This window comes from Mycena indigotica, assembly GCF_014461135.1.
Source record: "Mycena indigotica strain 171206Taipei chromosome Unknown Mind.scaff0005, whole genome shotgun sequence".
Classification (NCBI taxonomy): domain Eukaryota; kingdom Fungi; phylum Basidiomycota; class Agaricomycetes; order Agaricales; family Mycenaceae; genus Mycena; species Mycena indigotica.
In genome coordinates, this window is record NW_023503004.1 from 2,507,623 (window position 1) to 2,532,573 (window position 24,951).

Below are 24,951 nucleotides of genomic sequence, written 5' to 3' on the forward strand. Positions count from 1 at the left end.
AACCCCGAACAACAAACCCCGCAACCCACCATTTCCGCCCGCAGAAAAAACCTGCATAAAACCATACGAGACACTCCGAGGCCCGCTTGGAAAAGTTGGCCCGCGGCCAGCGCCGAGAGGCTTGTCGCGCAAATTCGAGACCAGCCCAAGAAGGCTCGTGCAAAACTACAACAGTGGATACATCCGGCCCGACGAGCCGAGAACGGGCCCAAACTAGAAGAGTTCATACGAACGGGGTACGCCCCCGACGTAGCCGAAGCTTTGCGACAACTGCAAAATGCTCCCCCCTTTCGGAAAGGTGAAGGCACCACGGCTACGCGGGTAGCCGTCACCCTTCAAGGGGTCAACGACCTCCGGGTACTCGGTTGACGCCCTCCTCGACAGTGGCGCCACCTCCGAGTTCATGCACAAGCGGTTCGCGGAGGACTCGCAACTGGAACTCGAAGCCCTACCGCACCCAGTCCCAGTGTACAACGCCGACGGGACGATCAACGCCCGACGGGGCAATCACCCACGTTACCCGCTTACGAGTCACCATTCAGGATCACTCCGAACTTCTGACGTTCGCCATCACGGACACCGGGAACAGTGACGTGATCATCGGGCATCACTGGCTCAAGAAGCACAATCCCGTGATCGACTGGCGTGAAGGGGCGATCGCCTTCACCCGATGCCCGCCCGAGTGCAAGCGGGCCCGATTGCTGGAACAATGGGGACGAAGAGGACAACGAACCCCTGGGCAAAGGGGATCGCCTCTTCGTCACGCGGATCTACGACGAAGGTTCGAACGCCCGCCCACATCCGGGCCATGCAGAGCGTGGCCACCAAACTGGCTGCCGCTGCCTACGCTGCCGAGAAGCCCCGAACCACCGAGGAGAGCGTACCCGCGCACTATCTTGAGGAATTCAAAGAGGTTTTCGAAAAACAGGACTTGACAAACTCCCGGAACGGAGGAAGTGGGACCATGCCATTGAACTACACCCAGACGCCGAACCCGTCAAAGGGCGCTGCATTCCCCTATCAGGAGAGGAACAGAAAGAGCTTGACGCATTCATCAAGGAACATTTGGCAACCGGGCGGATTCGGCCCTCGAAATCCCCATACGCATCCCCATTCTTCTTCGTCAAGAAGAAGGACGGGAAATTACGGCCCGTACAGGACTACCGGAAGCTAAACGAGATCACTATCAAAAACCGATACCCGATACCACTCATATCGGACATCATGCATAAGTTACGTAACGCCCGGTGGTTCACCAAGCTCGACGTACGTTGGGGATACAACAACGTCCGCATAAAAGAAGGCGACGAAGAGAAGGCCGCGTTCGTTACCAATCGGGGCCTATTCGAACCACTCGTGATGTTCTTCGGCCTCACCAATTCCCCCGGCCACATTCCAATCCATGATGAACGAATTGTTTTCCAACCTGATCTCCCAGGGTCGCGTGATCGTGTACCTGGACGACATCCTCATATACTCTAGCGACCTCTCCGAACATCGCGCAACGGTGAAAGAGGTCCTACAGATCCTGAAGGACAACCAACTGTACCTGAAACCGGACAAGTGCGACTTCGAGCGGAACAAAGTCGAATATCTCGGTGTGATCGTCGGGAATGGGCAACTTCGCATGGACCCGATCAAGGTCGCTGGCGTGCGCGAATGGCCCCGACCTCGTAACCTGCGAGAGGTTCAAAGCTTCCTGGGGTTCCTCAACTTCTACCGACGATTCATCAAAGACTTCGGCGCGTACGCCAAGCCACTGACCCGGCTGACCCGAAAGGACAGCCCATGGAAATGGGGACCGGAAGAAGAGCGAACTGAGCGAGTATCACTTCTCCTTGCTACATAAACCGGGGAAAACGAACGGGCGGGCCAACGCGTTATCCCGACGAAACGGGTACGACAACGGGAAGGAGGATAACCAGGACATCGTTCTACTCCCGGCGGGGCTATTCAAGGAACACGCGATCCGCGCTATGCTCACACTGGAGCATACGGAGGGCGACGGGCTGATGGACTCGATCCGACGGGCCGAATCGGCCACGGAGGAAAAGGTCCTCAAACTCTGGGAAGACGGAGAACCGGAAGGCTGGGAACAGCATGACGGCTTCAAGACTCGGAACGGACTGGTATACGTACCCCCGGCTATGGGACTGAGGCATCGGGTGCTATGGCAACACCATGACATCCCTATCGTGGGACACCCAGGGTGGCATCGAACTCTCAAGCTGACGACCCGCAACTACTGGTGGCCGTCTATTCAGGCCGATTGCCAGGCATACGTACGGGCCTGCCCGTTGTGCCAACGAACGAAGATATTCCCGAGACGCCCCGTAGGGACCTTGGTCCCGAATAGCGTGCCGACTCGGGTATGGCAGCGCATATCAATCGATCTGATCGTGCAGCTACCCGAATCCTCCGGGTACAACGCAATTCTCGTAATCGTCGATCGACTGGGTAAAGGGATACGCGTACTCCCGTGCACGGGAAACATCTCCGGAGAAGGAGTCGCTCGGCTATATCGCAATCACGTCTGGAAGGATTACGGATTCCCAGAGGAAGTAACTAGCGACCGGGGCCAGCAATTCATCGGGCATTTCATGAGCGACTTGAGCAAATTGCTGGGAATCAAGGTCCGATCTTCATCGGCGTATCACCCACAGACGGACGGGCAAACGGAGCGTGCGAATATGGAGGTCGAGCAATACCTTCGAACATTCTGCAACTTCCAGCAGAGTGACTGGTCCGACTGGCTTTCCCTAGCGGAATTTGCGTTTAATGACAAGGTTAACTCTTCAACGGGATTCTCGCCCTTCTTCCTCATGCTGGGATTCCACCCGAGAAAGGGGTCCGAAGCCCCCGCAAGACGTCCCGACCGAGGCCGCTACAGTGTTTGCCGAGCGAATGAAGGAAGCCCGGGCCGATGCGGCCGAAGCTATGAAAGAAGCCCAGGAAACGATGAAGAAATACTACGATGGAAAACACTCTCCGGACCCGAATTACGCCGAAGGGGACAAAGTTTACCTCCAGGGGACAAATTTGACCAGCGATCGACCCTCAAAAAAACTGGACGACAAGAGGTTCGGGCCGTTCGAAGTCAAGCGCAAAGTTGGTAAAACATCCTACGAACTGGTGCTACCCCCAACTTGGCGCGTGAGCCCCGTATTCCACACGGCGCTATTACGACCCTGGAACGCCCCAGTAGCGGATCATCAACGGGCCGCCCCACCACCCCCGGCAGAAATGCGGGACGGCGAGCCTCACTACGAAGTCGAGGCCATTTCCTCACGCAAGCAAGGTCGACACCGCCTGAGGTACTTAATTCAGTGGAAAGGCTACCCTCGGGAAGAGTGGACGTGGGAACTGCGGGACAAACTGGAGGCGCAGAAGAGGCACTCGAGGACTTCTATACTCTCAACCCGTTCGCCCCCCGAAGAACTCGTAAACGGCCGATGGAAAATCCAAAGCAAGACCAGGGGACGCGGACCCATAGGGGCGTCGAGGCGCCGCCCACAACGGAGGGGGTGATGTCACGGTTCGGGTCGGGCCGTCCGGGCTATAAGGCCGCACGGGCCCGTATACCGCCGTCCTCCTGGACGTCCCCTCATTCTTCCAACCCCTTCCGTTCACCCCTACGGCCCTACGCAGCGCCCATCCGATCCGCCCTGGGACCTGGCGCCCATCCGATCCATCCCTAATACCGTAGCGTATAAAAGTCGTACTTACAAGATGTAGTCGCTAGGCTAATATCGTCTATTCTCCGGGCGAATACCCATCTCTCGTGCTCCTCAGACCCCTTCGAAGTCGGACCCCCCGACGCCCCGATACGGCCCGAGCCCGACGTTGACACGTTGCTGGTCTCTATCTCCCAGCGTCGTCTCGACTCCGCTCTTCTCCTCTTGTCTTGTCTTGGTCAACTGGAAGCCCCGGTCACCCAAACATCCTTCTGTGGTGTTCCGCCCCAAGTGCTCTACGACTTCGATTCCGTTTCCGACTTTGACTCCGTCTCTGTCTCCGTCTCCGTCCCTTTGGTCGTGTGACGGTTCGGGTCGGGCCGTCGGGCCCTATACGGCCCGACGGGCCCTCACCACCCTTAGAGCCCTAGGGCTTGACAAGCCCTCATATATTCACAAGCTCAAAGCACTGAGCAACAACACTAATATCCCAGAGAAGGGACATAATCACGGATCGCGCTTTAGTCAGCCATCAAGCCATCATGACCCGCCATCAGGGATCATGATGCGCCGCCGGATGCCCTTGACAGCGGGCCCAATCGGCCCCTAGCGCCCACAGTATATAAAGACTACAGTATTACTCCTGTACCTTAGGTTTAGCATTGAAGTCTCTTCCTTTGAACCCTACTCCGGCCTGGTCCCCTAGAGCGGGGTTGCTGCGACCATACCCCAGGAAAGGGGCGTCTAGACGACTTCCAACACTCCAGGCTAGCTTGCCTCATTGACCTGAGCCCTTGGTTGGGCTGGACAGCTCAGGCTCTTGTCTCTTATGTTCACCCTTGTCCTAGCCACTTCTTCTTCTTGCTCTCTGGCCTCAAGCTCTGGGTTCCCCTGGTACGGGGTGATGGGAGGGTGCGGGCCCGATCGGGCCCGCATGTCACGCGTCACACCGCGCAGTCACGCGGTGTCTAGGAGCCACAGCGACTCGTTTCTCCAGGAAAGGAGATATGTCGCCCCTTGGACTGGCAACCCTTCTCAAGCGCTCCAGGGGTCTCGGGCCCGCAGCCCCTGCTGCGGGGCGACTCCCCTCGACCCCCCGAACCGTAGGGCGTGACCGCGTTACGTCACGCCCCGCCCGAACGGCTTGTTCAACTGGCCCAGCCTATGCCTTGCCCTATGCCTTGGGCACCAACTCTACTAGGCAGCACTCTTTGGCTATGGACTCGTTCCCTTCAGCAGAGGTAGGACACTCTAGACGACTACTCGTATCCTGTGACACCGCTGTCACACAACGTGACAGCGGGGCGTCTCGAGTCGCCCCGAGCTGTCCCTACCCTGCTCTCTATTGCAGCAGTGGCACCATCTATGCTGCCTGGTTGCCAACCGCCCAGCTATGGGGGTTGAACCATCCTTCCCACACTTGTCAGACTGGCAGGAGACCGTCACGTGGGCCCGGGCCGGCCCTGTTCCTGACAGGTCGACACGGCACTTAACAGTAACGTAGAACACACTGATCAAGAGAAATAGTTTATTTCATTTTCTGGTGCACCGAGGAAGTTCTGACTTCGTTCTGACACAGATTCTGTAAAGCATTTTGTTGCTAGGAGATATTCTGATGGCAGAACATGTTCTGACGGCAACTGGTGCACGACACATTTTTAGTGTCAGCTCCATTTCTGGCGAACTGGCAGAGCTGGTCCCAGCTCTTCCAGTTCATTTGGGAATTCCTGATGTGGTCATATTAGGAGGCACACAGATTGGAAAAATGGCTATTATAATCCACCTTACCATATTTGAATATTATGTGGCCATAATATAGTATAGCCATAATATAATATAATATATTCAAATATAATCATATTCAAGTGATTGACCAAAGGCATAATATATTCATAACATTCTGGATATATTCAATATTTAATTAACCATAATATAATTCTGGGCCCTGGCCACTGGCAGCACTACTAGCTGTTAGGACTGCTTGCAATTGACTCCTACCCAGACTCATAATTACTTACTTACAAACCCTTGACAGCTTGTGCTCTTGCTGCGACTATTTCTTCCGCGCGCTGCCAGTAATCCACGCCATACCATACTCCAGACACCCAGTCCTTGACAAAATCTTTGCACAGCACAACTGCAAACCGGGGATCCTCGATCTGCCGCTGCGCCGCTGCAGGACTGATCGTATCCTCCGTATCCGGAAGCGTGATCTGGTCCTCGTCGAGATGGGTGACGACGACGAGGCGGAGCTGGTGCCCACCGACATGCAAGACCTGCTTGATGATGTCTTGGGCGTAGATCGCGTAGAAGGAGAGGTGGGTGAGCGCCGGTGGGGCCCGGATCGCGGCGACCATCTCGGGGGACACCTTTCCGAACGTCTCCAGGTGTGTCAAACAGGCCAGCCCACTCAGTGCTGACCCATCGACGGTCCACTGCTCGAGCAGCTCCCCGAGGTTGACGGAAAGACGGCGCAAGCTGGACAGTCTTGCCAGCTGCGGGAGATTGGACGCCGCGCTGTGGCCGTGCCATAGCCCCAGGTCGAGCACATTGGGCAGATAGTTGAGGACCCGCGAGACGTCAGCGTACGACGGGACATTGACAGCGAGGAACTTAATCTGCTCTCCAACGGCCGGGCTAGCAGAGAGCCCTTGGAGGACTTTCTCGAGCACGCGGACATCGCGTATAAGGACGACGCGGTACCGCAATGGGCCGATCCTATGGTTTCGCGTTCAGTGCCAGTGTGATGAGTCGTGAAAGATGCATCGAGCACCATATGTGAACACGCGCAGCCACAAGACATAGGATGGAAATGGCCTTGCGATCATTCCAAGCGGCAAGTTCAAAGATGTGCCGCTCGAGCTCGGGGGGGAGCATAGAGCCAGAAGCCGGATTTGACATGGCGGAAACAATCAGAAAGGCGCGGGCACGTGCCGATAAGTGGTCAGCCGTGACCATCTTCGACTGGTCGAACCAAACTCAGAACAAATACTGTACTAAGTAGTATTGGTACACGATGACCGTTCTGATTGATGATACCATGATACTTATACAAGTCGCAAGACTGTATTCAACTTCGCTGCAGCATTCAAGAAAGAGCCCATTCTGACGCCGTTTCAAAGACGGAGACGCTGCATCGTCCGGGACAGGTTGTACGCTGCAGAGATGAGCGTGACATGTCTGGGCGCGGTACAGGGTCAGTCAATCTCGAGAGGCAAAAACAAGGAACACATACGTGAAGCCCTGCACGGCATTGCCTAATCTGCAAAAGCTTGAGAGCGAGCCACTCTGGGCGGATGGAAGATAACTGACCCTTCGCCAGCATCCGAGATTTCTTCGGTACACAGTCCGACGTGATTGAGATAGAGAAGAAAGTCCTAAAAAATGCCGCAACTGTCGGCCGCTGCAAGAAACCGCACGAAACCGCCATACCTCAAACATCGACACGGCTTTGAGCAGCATCGGCCGATCGTACTCTCCGGCACGGGTGAGCGCCTCGACACACCAGAGAGTGCAGAGGCAGAAGGTCCCTTCTTCTCCGCCCACGCCATCGTCCGATTTGGTCACATCGTATCTGAAAACGAGATTCTGGAGATGGTTGGGTAAAGAACGAGTCGAAGCCACCGAGCCACGCACGTTAGACGTCAATCCGCCGCGCTCGGGTGTATTCAAGATCTGTCGCAATGTGCTGACAAAGCGGGGATCACTCTAGGAAACAGTTGGATCCCGCAGAAAATGGTATGGAAATCTTACTGGCTGAATGAAGAAAACGAGAGGCATGATAAGGACAGCAGAGTCCATCACATCCGTCTCCTCGTACGACTGCCCGAAGACCTGTAATTCGGGATGCCACGCTTTTTCCATAATCTCTTCGTAGAGCCGATCGCGCGTCTCTAGCCACTTGGGCCGGTTCGGGCAGGGAAGCGACCGCTTGTCCGCAATCCGCAGGCCACGATCTATGGCCACCCTGGTGTTCATTTTGTCAGAACAAAGTGCATGATCGCAGGGGACGAATACCAGAGCATGACCTTCAGAGTGCATATGTAACGCAACATCGTGTAGAGCTAACGCCACAAACCTTGGAATACTGTCCACGATTTAGTCTGAGAAACGGGCAGAGAGAACTAACTTGCTGTAAAATGCCGCTTCTTATTTCGAACTTCCCTGTGCCGATGTTGAGCCAATACCTGCTCCCAATTTTGGAGTGGCAACATACCAAATTGACCTACGAAAGTTTCAATACCATTAAAGAGCGAGAGCAAGAGCGAAAATACAGGTCCGGAAGGTGACAGTTCGCCACGACATCTTTAATTATAATAAGATTTGTTTAGTAGGGGGAATCCAAAACGCTGGGCACTCACAATCCACCACGCCACGGACGAGAAGCCTGGTGTCATTCCTTAAGTCGGCGACTACCTACGGAAGCTCAAAGCCTACCAAGTGTCGTATGACTGTCGTGCGGCGGGAGGTTATATTGCACAAAAGATTGGTGAGGCAACAACGTACCAGTGGTCGGCCGAACTATTAGGTGAGAATCATTCAAGCTTTCTCGGGGAGGAAGATCGCGCGATCACAGACCTTCTGACCAAGATAGATACAATCCATCCTGAACGGTTTGTCTATCTCGCTAGCGACCAGTCCAACGATACTCACAATTCGCCGTAAATGTCCTTGGAAGGTATCAGCATAGTTTGGCAAACAACAGACTACCAACCAACTGCAAATGGTCTGCCGCGCCATTACCGATACTATCAACGATGAGTCGGTGCAGGTCTGGAAAAGTGAATAGACAAACCGAACGGGCCTTGATCCTTTGTGCCCATCGAGATGACTCAGTTCGAGCTCTTCAAGATCTTTTCCGCCTGGACATGACGTCGCCAAGAGAAAAGACACAAGACAATCAGGAATGCATACCATGGATGGTATACATAATCTGCAGACTTCCGTCGGGGTTCTTGTTCCGGAGACGCTCGAATATGAATTCCATGTAAGCTTGTCGTTTCTTCAGGACGGGTACTAAAAAGGTAATTGAGTATTACTGACCATCCGCTTCCTGGGTGAAGCCCAGGCGAATCAATGCATATAATGTGAAAGAGGAGTCTCGAATCCACGAGGCTCTGAGTCAACGTCAAGCAATGTCTGGACAAGCCGTTCAGGTTTACCGATAGTCCCTGTTATTTCTGTTAACCTGACCATAATAGGAATGTAATTATACCAATTTCGGGTCCCTCCGATGAATTCCGGTAAGCTGAACGTGGGACTTGCAACAACTGCGCCAGTAGGTTCAAATATCAGTAGCTTCAGCGCGAGCGCACTGCGATGGACTGCTTCTTTCCATGAACCGCTGTATGTCGATTGTCGAATCCAGTCGTTCCAGTATTTATTCGTCGACTACTAAGGTCAGCCATACGTCCAATTGCAGCAGAAGACATACGGTTAGGAGACCATGCACCAGTTCCTAGAGAACAATGAGCGAAAAAGATGGGTTTAGGTCACACGCACCTTGGTCAGCACGGGGTCCTCATACTGAGAAGCGCCGCTCTCGGCGCCATTTGGAGGACTCCTCAGGATGAAGGTGACGCATTGTCCTTCAACCAAGAGCATCTCAGACTGCACGGCAAGCCCGAGATGTCCCTTGGACGAGAGATCGAGCAGTTCCAGCCCAACTTTCGGGCAAGGCACACTCGCCATTGTATTCTCGGGTACATATCGCAAGTCGAGGGCCAGTGAATCGCTATGAAAGTCTGCTTTGAGGGTGTTGGCTGGGGCCGAGGAAGGGGTGATGACAGTGGTATGCTTGGAACGTGCGTAGTTGAAAGCCGGAGCGCATTCCATGCGGAGAGGTACTTTGCCTCGGATAACCTATCGTGCGGTTCAGCAGCGCTATTTAGGGAGAAGAATGGCTCACGCGCCTCGACGCGACGGATAAGCCATGGAAGGAGGGGTTTCTTGGTGAACGCGGCGGCAGCTTGGCGGGGAAGGAAGTCTGGAGCGAAAGATCTCAGCTCCGGTTATTTTGAGTTACCGCATTGCATCAAACACCGAGCAAGGCCGAACGACACAATGCCTGGGTTTTGGTGGATTCCGGTGAAGAAAGCTCACCAGTGACGCTAGCTACCCCACTCTCGTTCATGAACTTGGTTTGTAGGACCTTTCATTGTGTCAGCGTGCCGCCTGAGACTTCCGATGTAAACATCGGGCTGAGCGCCGGCGACGCACATTCGAGCTGGGGTAATAGTTCTGTTTCGTGGTGAACGGGACGGTTGGACTGATCGAGAAGTGTCCGCCCTTGTTCTTGTCGAGGATGCGGGCGAATACTGAAGGAGAGTCGAAGTGGGGGATGCAATAGCTTTCAACTTGAGGGCATATTGAGTATTTTGGACGGCCAAAGGATCGAGTAGCACGTACTAGACCCATCTGTGCTGACGAGTGCCGCGGTGTGGAGGTTTCCAATCCTACAAGGCGGACAAACGCGGTGAGATCAGCCCCTTCGACTTCGATGAGGATACGAACAAGCCGTGGTCTGCGATGGGGATGTAGTCTCTATCAAACGCGTTCTTGGGCTCTTGGATATTCATCGTGGATGTCGAGGGTAAGCTCAGCAAGCTGAGCGACAAGTGGTGAAGACTATAAGTAGTGACAGCCGCGGGTGCACTGCTTTTTTGATGGCAGCGGCCAAACGGCCTTTTCACTCACGCACACCGATGACAGCCGTTGGGTGGGTTGAAGGAAGTTGCGCGTACGCCTTACAAGTGGCGATAGAGTCCGTATAACGGGACCTACGAGAAAAGGGGGTGGACGGTCTACCTCGGATGGGCCGGTCCGGGTCCCGCAGCTTCACAGGGAAAGAAAGTTCGTGTGAGTCAGAATTTTTTACCGTATTACCAATCCAAAGTCTCTCTCATATCCCATGTCTCCCAGTGTGGTGTCGACTGTCGTTGACTACGTATCTCACGACATCTTGAAGCGACCCTCCTGGGCTTCTCGAAAGTCGAATGCCCAGGTCGTCACTCCGATAATTTCTAGTCAAGCTACCGCAACAGAACTGGAATTAGAGACACACGCCCCCAGTTCTTCTGCAGGTTTTGTCCAGAGAGATGAAAATGCCTTGGAGGAGGACCCCGAGTTGAGGCTTCCAAGTCGAGGCTCCCTTTTCGTCATGATTGCGACCAACGCGTTGTTGCAGGTGCGGGAGCCAGATACCACAATGTGTAAATGACCACTCAGACTGGTCAAGTTTGGGTTCTTTGTCACCGTTTCGTCTGCGGCATCTTATGCGGAATATCTCGGAGGGACAGCTGTGTTTTCGGGGCTGACCATCGGCATTCCAACTGTGTTTTCGGGCATGGCACTGATTCCTATGACAAGATTTGACGAGGGTACGTTCTACCATGCTTAAATATATGCCGTTCTTGACTCTTTGTAGGCCGTTATACGCGTCCTCTCCTTCTTGCTTTCATTGCCCTTTTTCTTGGCAATATCTTCCACGCTGTGGCCTACCCCACCCATTTTCTCTACTTCATCCTCATCGGACGGATAGTCAGCGGAGTTGCTTTTACGGGGTTCATGTATACCAAACGTTTCTGCTCCGGTACAGTAGCTCGTCGTTTCTCTTCCCACATATCCAATACCAATGTCAGATCCCCGCATCATTGGTATCCGACGCCGAACCACCCTCGCAAGCTGGCTTGTCCTCGGGCAAGCGTTTGGATTCAGTGTTGGGCCATTCATCGGCGGTGCCCTATACAAGATTGGATTCAAGAACAACGTCTTCAACGGCTTTACCAGCACAGGCTGGGTGACCGCAGCGTTCACTGTCATTTTTGCCGTTTGGAGCTTCCGGCTATTCCAAGACGTGCCCAAACCAACCCGCATCTCCGATCAAGCCTCCCTTGAGGCCCCTCCCGTTGCCCCACATCCAGATGACTACGGCTTCACACAACTCTCCCTCCAGCAGTGGGGCGTGCTCTTCTCCATGTGCTGGGCTTCAATGACCTGCTTTTTCATTCTTGGAAGCTGGGAGGCCAACATCCCCATCTTCACCGCCTCTGCCCCCGCATTTCACTACTCGCCATATGCCGCCGGCAACTTCATTGCCCTCGGCGGAATCGCCACGCTCCCTTTCCTCCTCGCCAACGTCCGCTACGCTCCGCGCTTCCAGGACAGGACCACGCTTCTGCTCGGGACCGGCATCGGCTTCCTCGGGCTGCTCCTCACGCTGGTGCTGCTTGCGCGGGACAACGTCGCCGTCGCCCCGTTCTACATCTGCTGGGTGCTCGTCGCGCTCGGCTTCAATCTCGGGAGCACGTGCACGTTCAGTCTGCTCTCCAAGCAGTTCCCCAACTCGTGGAACGGGCGGACGAGCATGATGATACAGTACAGCAACTACTGTGGGCGGGTCACGGGCGCCGTCCTGGGCGGCGCCGGCGTCCAAATTGGCATGAAGAAGTATATTGCGATCCAGATGGGTGTCGTTGGTGTTGGGACCTTGCTGCACTTGACGTTCTGGAGGCAGCTGAAGGCAAAAACAGGATAAATCAGGGGACTTCAGGTTTCGGCCTTCAACTCAGACTTGACCTTTAATACTTGGTTGTCGGACTCAAGTCGAATTGAAACAGGGATGACCCACTGCAAGAGAAAAGCCAACTCACATCATCGGCACCGAACGTAAATCTAGATGCGGGACTGCTCCTCGTAGTCTCGCTAAATAGTTGTGGTTCTGTAGAGGTCAGATGTAGCGATTTTAGTGACTAGAATAGTCTGTGTAAGTATGTGCATACGTCATGTGTCACGTGCCAAACGACCTTAGCGTTGACCACGCAGTGTGGGGAACGCGTTCAGTGCAATCATTGGTGAACTCTATCGCATGCTCCACTACATACTATCCGGAATAGACCTAAGACCCAAAGTAACTCTCCTGACCGTCCCTGCTGAAATTTTGGATTTGACTTTTCACTTCATTGTTGCCTCTGAACCGCGCAAGTCGTTCAGCCATGAAAGTTGCAGGAACGCAGCATTGATACCATTGTCCCAAACATGCCGCAAGATGAGGGCTAGTTGCTGTCCTTGGATATTCCGCGAGGTTTACACGTGGCAGGAGGATGTCTGGCCCGAAACGCTGTGGATGTTTTTCAGGTGCGTATTCATTACCTGAGTACACCTGTACTAACAATTCAACGCAGGACGGCGCACATTAGGGATCACTCAATAACCCATCCAACAGAAATAAGCCTTACCCCCAATTTGTTCCGGCTGAGTCTTTGCGACACATGTCGCGGCTTAGTCGAGTTACTCTCCGGCTTAAGGATGCTATGCCTTTGGGGCTATTTGAATCACTCTCGTTGGTGCCGAGCCTTGACTCTTTAGAGATTTACCAGACACGACTGGATGCTCTGCCGTCGACAAATCTATAAAGCTTTCCTGCACTCACCACACTTGTTATGCGAATATCAGGCTTCGACGGGATTTATCGCTCTCCAGATATCGACACCTCGAAAGAAATCCACAATGTCGCCCTACTCTTGGCGCGGATTTCCAGCCGCCTGAAAAGCCTCACCATTTCTGGTGATTTGCTCGAGCCCAAGGAATTCCTGCGCATCGCCTGGCCCAATCTTCTCCAATTCACTCTCGCTGACCACCCGACCATCCCATTTATCCCCATCACCCAACTCGTCACTCATATGCCCATGCTCAGGTCGTTGTCTGCTCTCCATACGACCGATTTCACAAAGAATCCCCGGCCACCGTTCACATTTGGCATTCATAGTGGACCGTTCCTGACAGAGACGTGTCCTCATCTCACCTCTGTCTCCCTTTCCAACTTTGGCATCTCCGATCCTCTCTTCCTCCAACTAGTACCAAACTCACTCGACGAACTTCATCTTATGGCGATACGAGACTCCTATAAGCGGGGACAAAGGCGACCCGACAGAAGGGATCGAATCACCACTCCGCTTAATATTGATGATGCGATTGCACTTGTGGGCATACTCCCCCAGTTCGATCGGCTGCAGAAACTCACTATAATCTTGGACTACATCCTGATGCAGCCGGAGTTTGTTGTCGCTCTTGCTTCCAAATTCCGTCATCTCACCTCTCTCCACCTGATTCAAACGCTGGAACGTGCTGTTTATCACATTCCACTCATAGATGATCGAAACGTAAGTTGTCTTCATAGTGTCTGGTAATGTTAACTGACTATCTGTCCAGCCGGAAATGATAGATGCCTTACGGCTTTTCCCGTCGCTCCACGAGCTCAAAATCACGCTTGACGACCTTAATAACCCATGTCGTGGTGTTCCGAATCAGGCTGCATACCAATTGTTTCGTTGCTTACCCAAGCTCCAGACGGTCGGCATGGTTTGGAAGGTCTCGGCCCACGAGGAGGCAGATTTTTGGAACTACTGGCACCGCAGTATGCTACTAGATCCCGAGCCAGAGCCTTTACCGGAGTACTTTGAATACATCAGGGGACGATCATGAATCAGTGCAGTGACTTTTCATTGGATTATCTTGGTAGACTAGTTCCTTCTGAGTCGCTCAACAGTGAAAACACAGATTTGGTGTCAATGTCAACCCGAACTCTGCGCTCTTTTCCATTGACAGATACGACTCGACGTCATTTCGTCAACCAGTCCACGTTTCCTTTCGTCTCCAGTAAGAGTCTCGGGCTTCTACTGGCCCTATATCGACCTCCACATAGGAAGAAGTACTAGTCCCCACTGCCGCTGTGCCTTAGGTTTGGCTCACATTTTCAAGCGTTAAGAAACATTAACTATCTCTGGCAATTCACTCAAGTTTGTTATGTCGCAGGCACGGGAATAGAATAACTACTGGCTACTTGAATACAACAGTGGAAATACAAACATTGGCTTCGGGTCAGTCTAGATTGTCTAAATTCCTGTTCACACATCCTCGCACCGGTCCATATCCTCGTGATCATCGACCACTGCCAACTCGATGTTGACCACCATGACTTCTTTGCCTGTGATCTTCATGTTGGCCCTAGCGTGAACTTTTTTAGGCGACGCCGGCGGGAGAGTTAGCATGACCACAAATAGCGCGAAACCCGTCAGCGCCATGAGCTAGTTGCAGGTCAGTCCGACTGAAGGAGTGTTTCAGTGAACACAGTGTGCTTACGCCGCTGAAAAGCGCGGGTCGCCACCAGATGAACTGTTCAGTGAGCAGTACACCATCGATAGGCGGGCCAACAAGGATCCCAATGCCACTGATTGCAACGGAAATACCGAGACGAGCACTTCGCAAGGCTTGAGCATGCATGACCAACATCAGGGCAGACGACAACTCACCCAAGCTCGGACATGTCCTCCGTTAGCACCGCGAGCAACGGGCTCATACAAGTAACGACTATGACTGGTTACACTTCAACAGAATTGAACGCAAGAAGAGACATACTGCATCCCGCGAAAAAGCCATATAAAATACCAATAACGATGACACTTGCTTCGTCCTGGAGGGCGATCATGCAGAGGATGAGAACTGCCCCACAGGCAGAAAACACGGTAATCATTCGCTGTACTGCAAACCGATGGGCCACGAAGCCGGGAGCGAGACGGCCGACAAATGAGGACGTGTTCATGATGACCAGCGAATAGAACGCAAATGTAGGATCGAGTCCATGCTGGATGGCGTCTAGCTGGAGGTAGAAAAGTGGATAGTAGAAGCCGATGGTATAGATTGCAAGGCTACGAAATGCGTTAGAATACAGAAAAATAGTCTCCGACAACCTACCCTAGCGTCGCAGCGAGATAAGGGCCATCTTTCACTATTTTCAGCAATAGACTCCGAACGTTAATCGAGGTCTTCGGCGGCGGTAGTCGTGTTCGCACGAGACAGCAAGCAATGGTCAAAAGCCCAGAGACTAACCCTGCACTCGCCCGAACAGTATTGCCAAAACCAAGACGAGGAAGGAGATTATTCAGCATGATCGGATGAACAACGGCGCCAAGGGAAGAGCCAGATGCAATGATTGTCATGGCCAGAGCGCGTCGTTTGGGTGAAAAATGTTGAGAGACAATGGCGATGCAAGGGATATAAGTCATTCCTGCGCCAACACCGTTGGCGATGCCTTGCGCGAGCAAAATTTGGTAGAGTTGATTCGGCTGGGCAAGGGAGAGCATAAAGAGCGATAGGGCTACAAGAAACGAGCCGACATAAATCAAAGGATAGCTGTAACACAGTCAATTCCTAACCAGCATAGAGTGGATTCAACACACAAGTATCCTCGGTCATGTAGTCTTCCAGTGATAAAACCACCTGCAAGTATGATGAAGATGTTCACACTGCCAATCCAGCTAGTGAACCAGTCAATATCAGTCGACGCAAATGGAGGGTTAGACATACGAAATCGCGGAGGGAGATGAGTGTGAGAGATACTCGCGAACATACAAGTCTTGGCAAATGAGTGGGAGAAGTACAAAGAATCGAGTGAAGTACCTTGGTAGACGCCAAATGAGCTGCTATATCTAAAAAGGTGTCAGTGCTGAACAAAAAGGTTTGCAGATCTTACCCAAAGCCACAGAACATTATCAGAAACCTGGAAATGTGTGAATTCCAGCAGGCGCTATGCATAAAAAAAGCATACGAGCCCAAGACGGTGCCCCATGCCTGAAAGCCACCATCTGGAAAAGCAGGCGGGGGAGGAATCGCGAAGACATCCATCACAGGCCGCTTCTCAGCATTGCGCTTTTCATATGCATAGCTCGTTTTCGACATCGTGGGTAGGGGCTATTTGGGGCAACGACTTGACGAGTGAAAAAAAAACAGTTGAATGCACATCGAGAGTTGCCATCCGTCTTATGTAGTAGCGCGTCAAGAATCCGCGAAGCTTCGACTCGCTAGTCCGAAGAGCACCGAGGCGCATCGAGTATGCGCTGTGGTGTTTTAGCCGTTGAACGGGTACTGGGAGAACGGAGAAAAGCTGTCAAGACGGCACGTGCTCCGAGGGAAACCCACCTCGAATTCTGTCACTCTTGGACATTTCTGACCTTTTCTGACACACACGCAACACCTACGGCCACTGGCAGTTGCTCATCCGTTCCCATGCGTATCCTCGGCGCTTATCTATTTAGCAACACTCGAGATGCGTTGGCATTTATCCAATCCAATCTAAGTGTCGGTCGGCAACTAGCTCAACCTCAAGCGTTCGTCATCGTCTCCGAGTCGACCTTCCATTCTCGTGCGGATAGCGTCGTGTTAGCCTTCGTTTCGCAAACAGAGCGCTCTGTTTTTCGCTGGAGAAGTGAAACCGGACCCTTCCTGAACCCTTTGGCATGATTCTTGCTGTGACGCAGATGTTCAATTCCCGGGTCCCAGTTCCTCAAGTTCGAGGGAAACGCATTGGCAGTAGCTAAAGCAACAGGTCATGGCGGCGGCGTCTAACTAGGTTAGCTTGGACCACACCCGTTCGTCCGCAGAAGAAACATACCGACCCAAGGAAACCGATCCCACTCCGAGTCGGGCGGTGCACACAATCATTGCTGGGCTGGTTGAAGCAACTTCTACTTGGCTCCCTCGAGTCTCGATCGTAAGAGAAACCTGGCAGAATAGTTGCGCACAACGTGGAACCGTCTGCGGAGCTGGCCAGTATTCGAATCGTCGAATGGTTTCGCAAGCTGAGCACTTACCACGGTCTCCCAAGTGGCCGAAGTCCGACATTCTCAGTATGCTGTCTATTGTGTCCTCGGACCTGCGGACTGGACGTTCCTCCCATTCCACAGGTCAATGCTCCGCTATTTTCTATTCATTCATTTTCTGAAGACAAAGCCCATCCATCCATTTTCTTTTTGTTCTAAATTTGGCATGACCTCGGCAATCACGGTCACAATGTGTCACACTGCCATGAGGATCTCGCACCACACAATGGGGAAAAAGGCTTGCCGCAGAACAATGCCTGCTCTCTGACCTGCCAGCGCGTCCGTATAAAAAGCGTCTCGAAGCTGTCCCTGGTCTGTCCAAACATTTCCCCCGCTCCTTCGGCTCCCGCTGTGCGACCTTCCGCTCACTCTTCCTCTCTAGAAGTTTTTTTTTTAACGATCCACTCCACACGACTACGATGCTTTTCTCCCTCCCCCTTCTGGCGCTTCTTCCCGCCACCGTCTCCGCCCATGGATTCGTCCACAAGTTCTGGGTCAACGACAAGACCTTCACGGGCAATGTCCCACAAGCACAAGCGACGCCCTCTGTCGTTCGGCAGATCAGCCAAGTGGACCCAGTGAAGGGTGCCACCAACCCGTTCGTCAACTGCGGACCCAATGCGCAACTGGCGAAGCAGGTCGCTGACGCAAACCCCGGTGACAAGGTTTCGTTTTTGTGGACCGGTGGAGATCTCAGCAAGGTACGCGTTATTGTCTTTTGTCTTGACCGAACTGACGTTTCCCGACAGTGGCCTCACAACATCGGCCCGATGCTGACCTACATGACCAACTGTGGTGATGACTGCACGACCTTCGATTCTTCCAAGGCCAAATGGTTCAAGATCGACCAAGTTGGTCGCATCCCTGGCGACAAGGATGGTAATTGGTTCCAGAACCGTATCTGTACGTCGTTTTTCATCGCTCTGTCTTGGTCTCTGAATCCGCTCCCAGTCGTCCAACCTAACGTCGCCGCCAATGTCACTCTCCCCTCCAATCTTGCCCCCGGCAACTACCTCATCCGCCACGAGATCATCGCCCTCCATCTCGCGACCCAGAAAGGCGGGGCCGAGTTCTATCCTTCATGCACACAGCTTCGTGTTGGAGGCTCTGGAACGGGTGTCCCCGCCGCAAACGAGCTGGTCCAGCTTCCCGGTGCTTATAGCGATACCGACCCCGGCATCCTTGTCCCCAAAGTCTTTGACGACGTGACCGCACCCTACGCTTTCCCTGGCCCGCCAGTCGCTGCATTCGTCGGCGGTTCTTCTGGCGCAACTAAATCCTCGTCTGCGACCAGCCCCTCCCAGACGGGCTCTTCTTCGAGCTCCAAGGGCAAATCATGCAAGCTTAAGCGTACAGCCACATCTTCCCCGTCCCTGAAGAAGCGCAACATTGCCCGCCCCCACAAAGTCAGCCGCATAATGCGGGAGCTGGCGGTTGGACTGCGCACTGTTAGCCAATAGGCCGTCTTATACGCCATCTTACGATTCTCCATGACCCCCTTCATGTTGTGCCCACCGGTGGGTATGTATTATTAGCACCGCCTATTTTGTATCGTTATTTTGGGTTCTCGTTGTTGTATCTACTGTACTTAACTCCAATATAATGGGCTCAAAAGCAACTTTCGGGCCCTTGTGCAAAACTACAGATTATGTAAACACCTTTGAACTTCTGACTGAACCACAACCATTCTCCTTCTCACCTCTTTTGGTTGCCCTTTGGCAAGCAGATCAACTGCCTCACTTTAGAGTTTGTCCATCCAGACACGTGCCAGCACCGTGACGGTCTTTTGGCCAGCAACCAACCAACATGGGCAACTCGTTCAGTGCAATCATTGTTGGACTTGGTCGCATACTCCGCCACAAGCTATACGGAATAAAAGATAAACCCAAGGCAACACTTCTGACGATCCCTGCAGATGTTTTAGACCTCGTTCTTCATTTCATCGTCACATCTCAACCCCACCAACCGTTCAGCCACGAAAGGTCCAGCAACGCAGCCTTGATTCCATTATCACAAACATGTCAGGAGATGAGGGTTAATTGTTGTCCTTGGATCTTTCGGGAGGTTTACACTTGGCAACGCGAGGAAGAGGTCTGGCCAGAAACATTGTGGAGTTTCTTTAGGTACTAGTACCCATTCCTGTCGCGTTTGAGACAAGCTCACAAGTTTCCAGAACAGTGCATCTGAGGAACCGCTCAATCCGCCATTCAGCGGTGATTACCCTCTCATCCAGCCTATCCTCGTCATTGCAACATATGCCAAGATTAACTCGCGTCACGCTACGACTCAAGGACGACGTTATCCCCTCCCACATGTTTGAAGCTATCTCTTCGACACCAAATCTGTCTTCGCTGGAGATTTATCAAACGCGTCTAGACGTCATTCCCACTGAAAAGATCGAATTTCCTTCACTCACGACACTTGTTCTCCGAATTTCAGGCTTCGAAGGGGTCCACCGATATCCGAATATCAATAAGACAGCTGAAATGAACCACATTTCCAGACTTTTGGCTCTTCTTGCGAGTCGTCTAGAAAGTCTGACCATTTCCGGGGATTTCCTTGACCCTACCGAGTTCAAGCAAAATCTGTGGCCGAGCCTCCGTAATTTCAGTGCCACGGACCATCCTCCCATCCCTCTTGTTCCTATTACTCAACTCGTCACTCATATGCCCGTACTCAAGTCATTATCCGCCCTCTATACGACAGATTTTACGAGCAACCTTCGACCACCTTTTTTACTTGGCCGTCCCAGTCCTCCATTTCTAACAGAGACGTGTCCCCTTCTCGCTTCTGTCTCTCTGTCCAACATTGGCATCTCCGATCCCATTTTCCTTCAATTACCCAGTTCCATCGACGAACTGCATCTGCTAGCCGTGCGGGATTCTTATGGACGTGGGCAACGGCGGCCACGCAGGAGAGACCCAATCACCTCACCGCTCAGTATCAGAAATGCCACTACTCTTCTCAGCATACTTCCCAAATTCGACCAGCTACAGAAGTTGACGGTGATGTTTTCCACTATCCTAATGCCAGAGTTCGTCTTGGCTGCTGCAGCTAAATTTCGGCATCTCACATCGCTCCATCTGACTCAAACGCTAGAGATCGTTGAACACCTCATCCCTCTCTTTGACATTCGCCATGTGAGTTGTCTGAGTTTTCGACGACATCTATATTGAAATCGCTTAGGAAGAGACCATCGACGCTTTGCGACTGTTTCCGTTGCTCAAGGAACTCAAACTTACAATTGACGATCAAGGTGGTACACCATACCGCGGTGTCCCAAACGAGCCCGCATATCAACTATTTTGCTGTCTACCCGGGCTACAAACCATCGGCATCCTTTGGAAAGTCGATGAACATGAAGATGCAAGCGTTTGGGACTACTGGGACCGTAGCATGCTGTCAGAACCCAAACCGGAGTCTTTGCCCGACTTCTTCGCGTTTATGAGGGACGGCATGAGACTTTGAATAATGTCCCGAGGTAAACTATTCTTCAGTTTGGAGGTGCAAGAGTCCTTATTTTCTCTTCAGGTCGGTTTGAATCCCGAGACCAGGAGTCGATATATATATTCACGGCATGGCTTGCAGGATGCGTCATCCAAGTGTCCCAGGCTGATACCATCGTCGACACGATTCGTCGGTATGGTCAGTAAGTGGAATACCCGAGATTTGATGACGAGGGCGGGGGTATACGCAAGGGCAAAAACAGCAGCTTGCCGTTTTCGGGCGTGTTCTGCGATTTCATCACAAGTGAGTGAACAATTTGGGCGACTGGAGGGTATGATACGACGATTACTTGTACAACAAAAACTTGCAGGGATGAATCTACGTAGCTATTGCTCCTGCGTCATCAATTTTTCCCCAATCGTATGGTCGCTCGGATATGTGGTCTTCTGCTCGCCAAAATTCTTTCTCTCGGAAAAATATCTTCGGACTTTTTCCAGGTGCGAAGTGCAGATTTAAATCTGCGCTGTACATCGCCATCTGTATGGGTGTTAGCTCTCGACACTGCCAATAGGAGCGCGACCACTATACCCGGCCAATGACACATGGAGGGTCCCATGAATCGTCTTCAACAGAATCTATTGACTTGGACTGGATAGCTCCGCGTTGATATTCTTTACCATCAAAGATGTGGATTTTTGACGTTGGGTCGACGTGAACAGGTACCCACAAAGTCGTGTTCTCCTTGAACTGGAATTTCACTTTGAGCCTTCTCTTCGGGGTGCCATCAACCGGAATGAGGCGATAGCGCTTGTCCTTATCGAATTTCACATCTTCAAAATGGCTATAATATGCGATTACAATCGCCTCGTCCAAGTAGATGGAAGCGGCGCCTGCAAATCTTGATGTAGTCACGATATCTAGCATCATGATCATAAGGACTTACCGGTGTCAAATAGAACCCTGCCGGTTGAGATAGGATATTTGGTGTCATTTATCATCAGGCAAGGACAATCAACCATCCAGTCAGACTGATTACTCGAAATCTCGCCAGCAAACCTCCATTTATATTTTCCTTTTGCATCATCTGGGAGGTCTGGTGGGCGACCACCAATGGTTAATCTTCTGTAAGCATTTAAGTTGTTTGACCTAAGCTTCAAATTCACAAAATATAAAATACCCTTCAGTAAGACCAAGTACGAGTGTCATTTCTGGGCTTGCCTAGTGGTGACATAATGAATACAATCAAGTCAACACAGCTGAGAACCAGAGACTTACATAGTGCCATGAGGTCTGCCAGAGGAATGACTGCAACTGTATCAAACCTGAAAGTATCTTTCTAAATCTAATAAACATACTGGCATGTATTCTTCAGTACCACCTCCCATCCTAAACAATTTGAATTCAATATGTAAGTCTGCAGTATTTAACATGATATATAGATACCTTGGAGCTAGGCCAATAATTCCAGATACTGGAAGATTATCATGGTTGGTTACAGAATGCACAACCCCTATTTTGATAGGAAGTGACTGGTTGCAGCTTTCACCATCTGGCTGCGGTGCACTGTTGGATAGTTTGAGTTTGAGATTAGCTGGGCGAAGTGTGAACTCTTGATATGGAGTTGGTAGTGAACAAAAAACTCCTTTAGGATGTCAAACATACTGGCAATAGTTTTATCAATATAAGATGCAGTGTATTCCTTTAGTCCAGTATGATCATAGGTTGGCCAGTACACAGAGATATATGGTCCAATGCCTCCATGATGGCCTGCAGCTTTGACTGGCTGACCTAGAACCCACCTATCAACTAATATAAATGATGTGTTGAAATATACAGAAGGCTTACATTGCAGAAGAGCCTGAAGAAAATGATATCTAGTAGGTGCACATATTGCTGTGAAAGACAACAATGACTCACCCAAGTCAAGTTCAACTGGAAAAAGCATATCCCTCTGGTGAGGTTTGGAAGGATCAGAAACTTGCTTTTGGTATAGTGAGAATATTAGCATATGGAGACAAAGTGATTCGCACCAAGTAGGTGATCACCTGAGCAACTAACACAGACCTCAGAATGATAAGAGTCCGGGCTACAAATAAGACTCACAATCTGGCCCAGACACTGTGCCAATCGTTGTTTGGAAAAACTGATGAAGAAATCTTGATGCAGGCTCTGCTGCGAGTGGGGGAGCACGTTCCGCGTGAACGGGAACTTGACGGCTTTCTGGTGTTAAACCAATATATTTCCGCAGATGCTCAAAGTTGATTGGTGGAGGCTGTGGAGCCATCATTGGTGAATAGTAGCCTGAGTGCACACTTGAGGAAGATGGCGAGGACTCGGATGTTGCCTTTGTTGGAGAAATGGCTTTACCCGACCCAAACCCTTGACGTAGCTTTAATCGAGGAAAAAGCACCTATGATATGTAGTAGTGATGTTCTAGAAGGATGTAGTCATAAAGGGCACATACATCTGGATTGTCATCTCCATGAAGAATTTTAAGATCCAGCTCAACAATGTCCGAGTCTTGCGTTAGGTTCATCGAAAGCCTGAGATGTCGGATTGCGTGAGTGGGGCCTGGGCTTTAAGTGTGTTTGGTGATTCATAGTCGTGGATCGATGGCCTTTGGTTGGCCCCTAACTTGCCCCAAAAGGTGAAGCTTCTATGTGGCATTATGCACGCTACGTCCAGATATGAGATGTTTGGTGATTTGTAGTCGTGGATCGATGGCCTTTGGTTGGCCCCCACCTTTTACTTACCTCCACGGTGCAGCTTCTCCGATGCCCGTGGCAGTATGGCAAATATACACGCTACGTCCGGAGATATGAGATAGTAGATACCATGAATAGTCCATGACGAAGTCAGTTGTCACGTGCACCGACGGCCTCAATCAACAACCACGATGGGAAACGCTTTCAGTGCAATCATTAGAGAGCTCAACCGCGTACTGTACCGTGGACTACTCGGAATAGAAGCAAGGTCCAAGCCAACTCTTCTGACTGTCCCTGCTGAACTTTTGGATTTAATTCTCCATTTCATCGTTGCCTCTGAACCGCTAGAGCCGTTCAGCCATGAAAGGCGCAGCAACGCGGCTTTGATACCATTGTCTCTAACCTGCCGCAAAATGAGGGCTAGCTGCTGTACTTGGATATTCCGTGAGGTTTACACGTGGCGACGGGAGGAGGATGTCTGGCCCGAAACACTGTGGAATTTCCCCAGGTGCGTTTTCCCCCTTACTCCATAGTGCTGCAACTGACAATCTACTCAGGACAGTGCATATCAGGGATCACTCAATCCGTCATCCAGCTGAAATCACCCTCACAGCCAACTTATTCCGGTCCTTACTACATATGTCGAGACTGAACCGGGTCACTCTGCGGCTCAAGGGCACCATACCTCACAAACTCTTCACCGCACTCTCGATGGTACCGACGCTCAGCACTCTAGAAATTTACCAGACACGACTGGATGTTCTGCCGTCGACAAATTTCAGCTTTCCTGCGCTCACCACACTTGCCATTCGAATATCAGGCTTCGACGGGATTTATCGACCTTCAGATATCGACACATCGCAAGAAATCCACAATGTCGCCCTACTCTTGGCGCGGATTTCCAGCCGCCTGAAAAGCCTCACCATTTCTGGTGATTTGCTCGAGCCCAAGGAATTCCTGCACATCGCCTGGCCCAATCTTCTCCAATTCACTCTCGCTGACCACCCGACCATCCCATTTATCCCCATCACTCAACTCGTCCCTCATATGCCCATGCTCAGGTCATTATGTGCCCTCCATACGACCGATTTCACAAAGAGGCCCCGGCCACCGTTCACATTTGGCCTTGATAGTGGCCCGTTTCTAACGGAGACGTGCCCTCATCTCACCTCTGTCTCCCTTTCCAACTTCGGCATCTCCGATCCTATCTTTCTCCAACTACCCAGGTCCCTTGGCCAACTCCATCTGCTGGCGTTGCGAGACTCTTATACGCTGGCACAAGTTCGCCCGGACAGAACGGATGAAATCTCCTCTCCGCTTGATATTGATGATGCGATCTCACTTGTGGACATACTTCCCCAGTTCGATCAACTGCAGAAACTCACTATGACCTTGGACTACGTCCTGATGCAGCCAGAGTTTGTCGTCGCTCTTGCGTCCAAATTCAGTCATCTCACCTCTCTCCATTTG

General features: G+C 51.8%; 8 protein-coding genes across 8 annotated transcripts; 4 read left to right on the top strand and 4 right to left on the bottom strand.

The window, feature by feature from the left end:
- Positions 1-5,692: 5,692 nt before the first annotated feature.
- MIND_00586600 (uncharacterized protein) lies at positions 5,693-6,587 on the bottom strand (the record flags this gene model as incomplete). The annotated part of the gene is made up of 2 exons (XM_037362624.1): positions 6,448-6,587; positions 5,693-6,392 (listed from the first exon to the last, which is right to left on the bottom strand). Exons 1-2 carry the CDS (start codon positions 6,573-6,575, stop codon positions 5,693-5,695), a joined length of 828 nt encoding a protein of 275 aa, XP_037220545.1. The 5' UTR covers positions 6,576-6,587.
- A 203-nt stretch (positions 6,588-6,790) lies between these two features.
- MIND_00586700 (Glycoside hydrolase family 15 protein) lies at positions 6,791-10,252 on the bottom strand (the record flags this gene model as incomplete). The annotated part of the gene is made up of 27 exons (XM_037362625.1): positions 6,791-6,854; positions 6,910-6,936; positions 6,987-7,051; positions 7,107-7,262; positions 7,311-7,382; positions 7,428-7,702; positions 7,753-7,761; positions 7,804-7,838; positions 7,891-7,899; positions 7,949-7,979; positions 8,036-8,090; positions 8,181-8,195; positions 8,253-8,280; positions 8,328-8,344; positions 8,389-8,422; positions 8,470-8,536; positions 8,589-8,666; positions 8,718-8,791; positions 8,837-8,845; positions 8,890-9,065; positions 9,109-9,132; positions 9,177-9,536; positions 9,583-9,660; positions 9,715-9,825; positions 9,894-10,030; positions 10,083-10,129; positions 10,188-10,252. The coding sequence occupies 27 exons, from the start codon at positions 10,250-10,252 to the stop codon at positions 6,791-6,793; spliced, it is 2,118 nt and encodes a 705-aa protein (XP_037220546.1).
- A 332-nt stretch (positions 10,253-10,584) lies between these two features.
- On the top strand, positions 10,585-12,210 carry MIND_00586800 (uncharacterized protein; the record flags this gene model as incomplete). Its single annotated transcript, XM_037362626.1, has 4 exons — positions 10,585-10,860; positions 10,912-11,053; positions 11,101-11,265; positions 11,315-12,210. 4 exons carry the CDS (start codon positions 10,585-10,587, stop codon positions 12,208-12,210), a joined length of 1,479 nt encoding a protein of 492 aa, XP_037220547.1.
- A 904-nt stretch (positions 12,211-13,114) lies between these two features.
- On the top strand, positions 13,115-14,156 carry MIND_00586900 (uncharacterized protein; the record flags this gene model as incomplete). Its single annotated transcript, XM_037362627.1, has 2 exons — positions 13,115-13,834; positions 13,884-14,156. 2 exons carry the CDS (start codon positions 13,115-13,117, stop codon positions 14,154-14,156), a joined length of 993 nt encoding a protein of 330 aa, XP_037220548.1.
- A 422-nt stretch (positions 14,157-14,578) lies between these two features.
- Positions 14,579-16,409, bottom strand: MIND_00587000 (MFS general substrate transporter; the record flags this gene model as incomplete). Its single annotated transcript, XM_037362628.1, has 10 exons — positions 14,579-14,758; positions 14,814-14,931; positions 14,984-15,041; positions 15,090-15,379; positions 15,426-15,863; positions 15,911-15,988; positions 16,038-16,086; positions 16,131-16,159; positions 16,204-16,230; positions 16,279-16,409. 10 exons carry the CDS (start codon positions 16,407-16,409, stop codon positions 14,579-14,581), a joined length of 1,398 nt encoding a protein of 465 aa, XP_037220549.1.
- A 1,339-nt stretch (positions 16,410-17,748) lies between these two features.
- Positions 17,749-18,789, top strand: MIND_00587100 (uncharacterized protein; the record flags this gene model as incomplete). The annotated part of the gene is made up of 3 exons (XM_037362629.1): positions 17,749-18,030; positions 18,079-18,232; positions 18,281-18,789. The coding sequence occupies 3 exons, from the start codon at positions 17,749-17,751 to the stop codon at positions 18,787-18,789; spliced, it is 945 nt and encodes a 314-aa protein (XP_037220550.1).
- Positions 18,790-19,135: 346 nt separating this feature from the next.
- On the top strand, positions 19,136-20,797 carry MIND_00587200 (uncharacterized protein; the record flags this gene model as incomplete). Its single annotated transcript, XM_037362630.1, has 3 exons — positions 19,136-19,452; positions 19,503-20,469; positions 20,516-20,797. The coding sequence occupies 3 exons, from the start codon at positions 19,136-19,138 to the stop codon at positions 20,795-20,797; spliced, it is 1,566 nt and encodes a 521-aa protein (XP_037220551.1).
- Positions 20,798-21,154: 357 nt separating this feature from the next.
- MIND_00587300 (uncharacterized protein) lies at positions 21,155-23,312 on the bottom strand (the record flags this gene model as incomplete). Its single annotated transcript, XM_037362631.1, has 13 exons — positions 21,155-21,313; positions 21,365-21,666; positions 21,720-21,898; positions 21,954-21,994; positions 22,052-22,081; positions 22,132-22,162; positions 22,220-22,385; positions 22,439-22,575; positions 22,622-22,634; positions 22,694-22,757; positions 22,807-22,829; positions 22,880-23,186; positions 23,241-23,312. The coding sequence occupies 13 exons, from the start codon at positions 23,310-23,312 to the stop codon at positions 21,155-21,157; spliced, it is 1,524 nt and encodes a 507-aa protein (XP_037220552.1).
- Between the last annotated feature and the right edge of the window lie 1,639 nt (positions 23,313-24,951).